At 41.2% G+C, this 7,405-nt stretch overlaps 1 protein-coding gene across 2 annotated transcripts in view; it reads right to left on the bottom strand.

Moving 5' to 3' along the window:
- Positions 1 to 235: 235 nt before the first annotated feature.
- The window catches only part of LUC7L (LUC7 like), a 32,136-nt gene continuing 24,966 nt past the window's right edge, over positions 236 to 7,405 (bottom strand). For both annotated transcript variants that reach the window (XM_066576115.1, XM_066576116.1), the window contains 4 exons: positions 5,948 to 6,124; positions 4,099 to 4,187; positions 2,764 to 2,948; positions 236 to 1,009 (listed from right to left, as the gene is read on the bottom strand). In XM_066576115.1, the coding sequence (XP_066432212.1) occupies positions 2,786 to 2,948; positions 4,099 to 4,187; positions 5,948 to 6,124 (429 nt within the window). In that variant the 3' untranslated portion in view covers positions 236 to 1,009; positions 2,764 to 2,785. The remainder of the gene's footprint in view (positions 1,010 to 2,763; positions 2,949 to 4,098; positions 4,188 to 5,947; positions 6,125 to 7,405) is intronic.

The raw sequence follows: 7,405 nt of genomic DNA, 5'->3' as shown, positions 1-7,405 counted from the left end.
CTGCTTAGATGGAAGCGTATATCGGCCGACTGTGAAAATGCCAGCCGATGTACACTTGTGTATATAAGCCCTTATATCAGAGCATCGTATTGAGGTCTTAAAATATAGAGCCCTTTCCTCTAACCTATGCTCTTTATGCAACGGTGCAAATATGGTGGAAAAAAATCTAGTGTCTACATTTATGTTCCCTAAGCATGTAAAGCAGCGGGTCTAAATAAGGATAGCACTCAAAAGATTTGTACTGAATAAAAAGCATTTTTTTTTTTATTTGCCAAGCCAACAGTTGAGTCTACATAGCTTTAACCACAGAGTATACAAACAGTTTTGATCCATATTATGTAGCTTCAGCTAACACAATCTATCTGCTCATTACTACTTGGAAAGTGTAGACAAAAAAACAAAAAGTAAAAATGTGGTGACATCCCATTTACTTCTTCTTAAATCTGTTTAATCATCTGCAAGGCAGAGTGGAAAAGCCGACATCAAGTGGATGGGGTTTTTGTTTTAGCCAAATGCAAGGTTTCCGAGTTCTCTAATAGAATATACTAACACATGAACCTGGTAACTTTAAGTCTAGTATACATACAAAATTGTAATAAGGATGAACTGATGAAATATAACTTTGATGTGGCAAGATAGTAGGTTTATCTTCATATAGCAGGTGTTTTTGGTATCTTATACTCCCATCTAAATCTCCTAAAATAAAAAACACAACCATGACGAACAAACGCTGTACACTAAACAAATAGTTTAATTATCCTCCAACTATTTTCAAAATTGAGGGCAAGCAGAAATTAACATTGCTATTTTGAAAAGAAAAAAAAAAATTAATAAAAGTTTATCAAATTGAGTTTTCAGTAAGAAAAAAAGCTTTTATTATCATGTATAGAACATTGCTTGATTACTTAAAAATACAACACAAAGAATGTTATTTGAAGTACTGCAAGTTCCCCATATGCAAAATCAGACTTCAGGACTGAAACACGGTAGTTGTGTAATTCCAGCAGATCTAAAATACAAAAAAGAAGTTAAATGTAGATCCATTTACAATGCAAAACAGTCAACTATCACAATAATTACTATGCTGCATAGGCCAGTAATTACATCCACATGACTGCTGCAGCCAATCACTGGCCTAAGCAGTCACATGTCACTGCCCTGGGAAGATTAAGAGCAATAGGGATCACTCAAAAGTGGTGCTGGGTAAGTGGTATAGAAGGCAAGCAATCTTTTAAACAAGTTTTCTGCTTTTAGGGTAGCTTCTTAGACTCCTAAGATAATCCCTTTCAAAAGGGAGGTCCAAAACAACTTACAAGCCATTTACATTGGATGATCATCGCTCAAGATTTGTTGAAGCAAATGTATTTGAGAGATACATTGACAAAAACTGAAAACGAACGAGTTCTTGATACTCGTTCAGTTACTGCATGCATTTACACTGAATGATTATTCTATGTAAAAGCAGCCTTAGGCCGCTTTCATATGGCCATAGGCGTTTTTACGCATGTGCACCTGACAATGCCGTAAAACCACGTGAGCAGGTGCACAAATCTAACGTCTGTGTGCTCATTCAATCGCCCCGGCCCCCGGCGCATATATGTCAAGGCTGCAATGCCGCTGCCCCCCCTTCCCACCTCCCCTCTCCAGCTCTTTGCGATGGGAGTGGGCAGGATGGGGGCGGAGCTAAGCATCCCCCCCCCCCCCAACCTTGTTCACAGCCAGCAAAGGGAGGGGCGGAGCAAAGCCAGCCCTTATTCGCAGCCAGCAGTGGCAAGGCCCCCTCCCATTCCAAACAGCCACAGGGGAGGAGGGAGGGATTTTAGAAGTCACGCTGCTAGACTCCCTCCCACCTCCCTTCTCTGGCCGCTGTCATTGGCTCCCATAGGAGCCCCTGCAACGGCCGACGTATTCCAGCCGGAAGATAGTTCCAGAACTATCTTTCCGGCCTGGTGTGAAAGCGCCCAGCGCTATATTGGCCCGGCCAAGTGCTTTTATGCCGTGGGAATGCGGCCATGTGATCTGATGCACTAGAATCCAATGCATAAGATCGTAGCGTATATCGGCCGGCCGTGAAAATGGCAGCCGATATACGCGTGTAAAAGACTACAATCTGACTGCATTTAATTAGTAATCAAAGCAAAAATCCAGCTGATTCCAAAGGATTCACTTACTTTATCTTGCAAGTGTATAATTCTGGCTACTACTAGTAAATTGCTATTAGTCAAAGCACATTCCAAATGTAGACCAGCTAGGCCTCATGAACACAAGGTAAAGCACAGCATTCTGTACGAACACACTGCACTAGGTCAGTGTAGAGGTCGTTATTCAGTACGATTTTCAATATGGGAATTATAAAAAAACAAGAAGAGAAAACATTGAAAGTAATGTTTCCCAGTGATTTTTCTGTAGTTTAAAAAGTACCCACGGAGAATCCACAGATCCCATTTTTCAGTTTCCACGGAGCAAAAAAAAAAAAAAAAAAAAATCAACAAACCTACAGAGTTATTACACAATGTTTATTTTTCATTATAGCACGGACTGTGTATAAAAGCCCTACTGTGAAAAAAATCCAGTAGCACCTGAAGGTACGTTACCTCCACATGATTTTCTCCATATTAAATTGGTCAAGATCCATAATATAGTGGTGGTGTGCGCACAAGCAGAAACATGTAGTCTTAAAAGTTAAAGAACTACAGTAGAAAGTAAGAACCTTGCCTTGATATAGCTAATTAGTCAGAATGCCCCCCAGCCCTGTGACAATACCTATTACACTGCTTCATAGTAGTTATTTCCTTGAACGCTCCTTATCACGTGAACTGCCTTGGTGCGTCTTGTTACGACTTCCTGAGCGACTACGGTGATGCCTGTGACGTTCCCTTGACCTTGATCTTCGTTTGTCACGAGAAGATGATCTCGATCGTCGTCTCTTCCTCTCTTTAGACCGTGAGCTGCAATTAAAACACAACGACAATTCTGAAAAGCCAGAGAAAAACACTTAAAACTTTATACAGACACTAAGTTTGCTTCAAAACAGCAACATGCTAACTTTTCTTTTGGCAATTAACATACAGTTCAATTCTGATAGTCAAGGAAGTAAATAAGCTTTTGTTTTTAACCCCTTAATACTGTACATTTCTAAAGTTCAGGATGAAGCAACCTTCTTTTGGCGGCATTTCCAGAGCCATAACTTTAATTTTCCCTTTGATCCAGTTGTGCAGGACGAATATCAACAGCACCATTTTGGAGTACATACAAAGTCTCACACGAGCGTGTTGGTATAGCGTGTTTTGCACGCGGAATACACTATACCAATCTTCCATAGGTGGCCATGTTGCCGCTCATATGAATTGTACAAAAAACAATTGCAGCATGTTCTATCTTGGCGCATAGTATGCGCGCATACAGGCCAAGATAGTGCATAGCGAGGGGCGGCACGCAGCAAATACGGGATGTCATCGCATGCTTGCTGTGTGTCGTGCACTTGCCTCTCGTGGGCAGCACACAGCAGATTACGGACATCAGAACCTGGCCAGTTTTTTTTTTTTTTTGATGAAAACCCAAAAAAATAAGAAAAAAATTCAAGAAAAAGCCCAAATCCCTCAGACAGACAGCAATATTTTCTGTTTTTGTGGTTTAGCACATGGTAAAATGAATAACTATTACAGGCATTATCATGAATTTGGCAGTACAATTTTTTTTTAAAGTACTATTGCACATTTTTTTCGTGTGTGTTAACAAAAGGCATTATAACATTGTAACATTTTAAGAGTTGTTTGTCAAATTTCACTCCCAAGATGTGTATAATGGCTTTTTTGTGGGATTATACACACATACAGACACTATAGTAATGCATTTGTCCTGCCGTGATCGCAGTATCAGGGGTGGAAGCTGGTCTGAAGAAGGGAATCCTCTTTGTCAAGTTCCTTATGTTCCAGAACTTGCATTTAGGGAATTAAAACAATGTTATTGGTCTCCGATGTCCAGGCAGAGCACACAGCACTACAATCAGCTTCAGCAGTAAAAGGCAGTGTATCAGCAGTACCACCACTAACTGTTGTTGTATGCCCCCTGGTGGTCATTAAGTGGCTAAACGCTTACCGCTTTCCTGCCCTTTCTTCTCGGTCTCGTTCTTCTCGTCTCCGCAAGCGCTCCTGGTTTCGTTTTTCCTGCTTACTGGCAACAGTTTTCTATATTGTATGAAAAAAAATCCAAGACAAAGTTAGGTTGTATAAGCAATACATTAGATCTACAGGAGTCCAACCTCTGAGACCGACAATTCTCCGGAGAACAACAGTTCTGACCAGTGTAATTTCCACATTTCTCCTTAACTGAGATGGAGAGTGGCCATTCTAGGAATCCAGATATTTATGGCAACCATACATCATAAATGCATCTAGTGGCAAGAAAATCCTCAAACGCCTATAGCCAGGATACTTCCTGCTCAATAGCTTTTTAGGTGCCCCACAAGGAGCTGGTTGTGATTTAAAGCGGTTTTACCTCCAGGTAAGTGTTATGGGCTGTAGGCTTTAATTTATTACTTTAACATTTCAGTTCAGTCCTAGGACAATTAGCAGAGATTACCCTTGTGGTTAGTTGTGAGCCACATTTATTTATTTTAAATGGAACCTGTCATTTCTGCATTCACTGTAGGGCAGTAAAAAGTAGTGACCGACTTGTTAATCTCCGTGATCACTTATAGGGCCTTGAAGATCTTACAGCTTTTTCCTGCAGCTCCTAGCAAGAGTTAAATCTAGTATATTCATGTGGGGTTGTAGCCCAGCTCATCCACCCTGACGTCTAGCTATTATACTGCCAATTACTGAAAAACAAATTCAAGTAAGTCTGGGATAAGCATGTACCCATCCTAAAAGAAATAAAAAGGGAATCTAAGTAGACTAGATGGACCAGTTTTCTATACAAAATGATGTAAAACTGGTACTTGGATTCTATGAACTGCCCTGGGCCAAAGGTGCAGATGAGTAAAGGGCCTAGGACAGAGCCTTGCGGACCACCAACCAACAGGGTAAAGCGAGGACCCGAGGTGCAAGCAAGAGACACTGTACTTGGTCAGTAGGGTATAAAGAGATCCCGAAGAGGGTCATACAGAATGATACCAAGGCTTACCAGATCCCTCATCATCACACAACGTACTGTGATAGGTTCATCTAGGACTGTGTAAATGTGCTGGGTGCCTGTGGCATCAAGTGGATTCCTTGCACTGAAAGCAGCACTCAGTTAATGTTAGGAATCAACTAATCCCAGAGCTGCCCAGCACATTTACTAAGTCACTGTGTGGGTCGAGGGCTGCTAGATTAACTTTTCTTGCAACGCTCCCTGCCGCTACCAGCACCACAACAGCTACTGCTGACAGGCGGCAGTAAGGTGACCAGCAGAGCAGACACCGTGAGAGATGAGCAGAGCGGCAGCAGCGAGGTCTAACACTGAGCAGCGGCAGTGGTACAGACAGGCAACCTGCACTGGGCATAAGAAAAGGCAGAAAACCGAGGCACCGTCTCCAGCCAACTGCTGCTGTAGATAGAATTGTCCCATCGTATTGAAGATGCAGCTGGGGCAGAGTTATCAGTTTATGGAAATGTACGCAGTATAAGATCTACATGGCTGTGCAGCGCTCTACGCTTTAGGAAACTAAAATCAAATTTTCTGATTCTGTTCAAAAACAGAATCAAGAAGCCCCTAGAAAGCAAATTAAATCAAATTCGATTAGTCGCTGAACCCTACAAAAAATATTAAAATTTGTAATTGCTATAACCGAGGTCCTGTATGTCCAAGAGACGAAAGAGAAAGCTAGATTTAACACTAAAATATTCTAATAAATGTTAAACCGAGTTATGGGGCTACATACATTGTATAAGATAAACGTATAAGATAAACGCAGTTTGTATTTCTCAAGTAAGAAATACAAAAACAAAAAAGAAGCAATACTTACTCTCATTTGATCAAGTTTCTCTCGGATGAGAATAAAGCCTAGATGCAACTTTCCTCCAAAGTGATCTGCAAGTCGCTGGTCATTGTCATGTAATCCAAGGAATGCAGAACACACTTCACAGACCCGCAGCTTCTGTTGCTGAAAGCTGGACGCAGGCATTGAATTGCGATATTCATCCTGAGAACATGGGAGGAGGACATGGATTAGAAGATCATGAAACGGCAACTAAAATTAATTTTTCAAAATCTCAAGATTAAAAAAACTGCATGAACAGCGACGTCCGGAGTGGGATTCTAGAGAGGGGGTAGACCCCATTTAGGAAAAGACTTCTAAATTAGAATACCAATACTTCATGGTCTTCAATTAATGGGTAGTTGAGAAGGTAGCACCAATGGCAATCAGATGAAGGAGAGAAAGAGGATTGTGCCCACAGGTAGGTGCACAGATGGCTTGAGAATGGTGGTTTAATACACTGGAAAATACTGGGGGTCCTAAGCTGCCCCCCATGACACCTACACTGTTAGTGCCATGAATGGAGATTTAAAATTGTGACCACAGCCAGGACCAGTTTTTAAAACCAGTTTTTCATTTTTTTCTCCAAGCATATACAATTAGTTTTTCTTGCAAGTTAACCATTTAGAATTCCTTGGATTTCTGGTGTGACTACTAATTAAATGAGGTCAGATTGGGTTTTTATCTACAATTGTGACTTAACTATATTAACAATGCACAATTGAACTATTTAGGTCTTTTATTGAGAACACTGATTAATGTCCCATTTAGATGAACTGCAAAACCCTCTGTTCATTTATCTACTATTAGAAAAAGGTGAAGAAGAATTTTTGCTCATGGAAGAACACTACAAAGCATCCACGGATTCAATGCATTCATTCAGATGGCCCGGTGTATTTACGCAGGTAAATAGCTGTGTATGTACGCTCGTGTGAATAAACCCCCGGGGTTTGGACCCTGAATTCTAAGGTGTATTAAGACGTTACAGGAGAGTGTTGGGGCAGTAGTCCATGATCTCAAGCTGAAGCGACGTTGTGTGCTTTCGAGTCATTCTCTTGTTGCATTACTCAAGTAAAGCCACTACAGAATAGTTGAAATGTTAGCAATCTGGAGTAGACAAGTCAGAGTTATGGCCTTAACCTTAAAAAGGGCTTCTCTCTCTCCAACTCTCCTTACGGACGTTAGACAGACAGTGTAGTGAGCTGTGCAACACCATTTCCATAGCTCCCATTTACTTCAATGAGATCTATGGAAAGAGCGCCAAGTGCTCTGCTCTCTCCATAGGCTCCAGCTGGGTGGCTGGTAGCCATGGAAATGGTTTCCCATCTAGACTATGAAAACCCGAAATAGAAATACCCCTTTAACAAGAAGTTGTTGCATGATCTGAAGTGCACTTGCATGCAAGGCAACCCATTATTATTGGTAAAGTGAAAAAAGGATAATCCA

The sequence above is a fragment of the Eleutherodactylus coqui genome, chromosome 8 (genome assembly GCF_035609145.1).
Source record: "Eleutherodactylus coqui strain aEleCoq1 chromosome 8, aEleCoq1.hap1, whole genome shotgun sequence".
NCBI classification, from domain to species: domain Eukaryota; kingdom Metazoa; phylum Chordata; class Amphibia; order Anura; family Eleutherodactylidae; genus Eleutherodactylus; species Eleutherodactylus coqui.
This window is presented reverse-complemented; position numbering and strand designations above follow the sequence as displayed.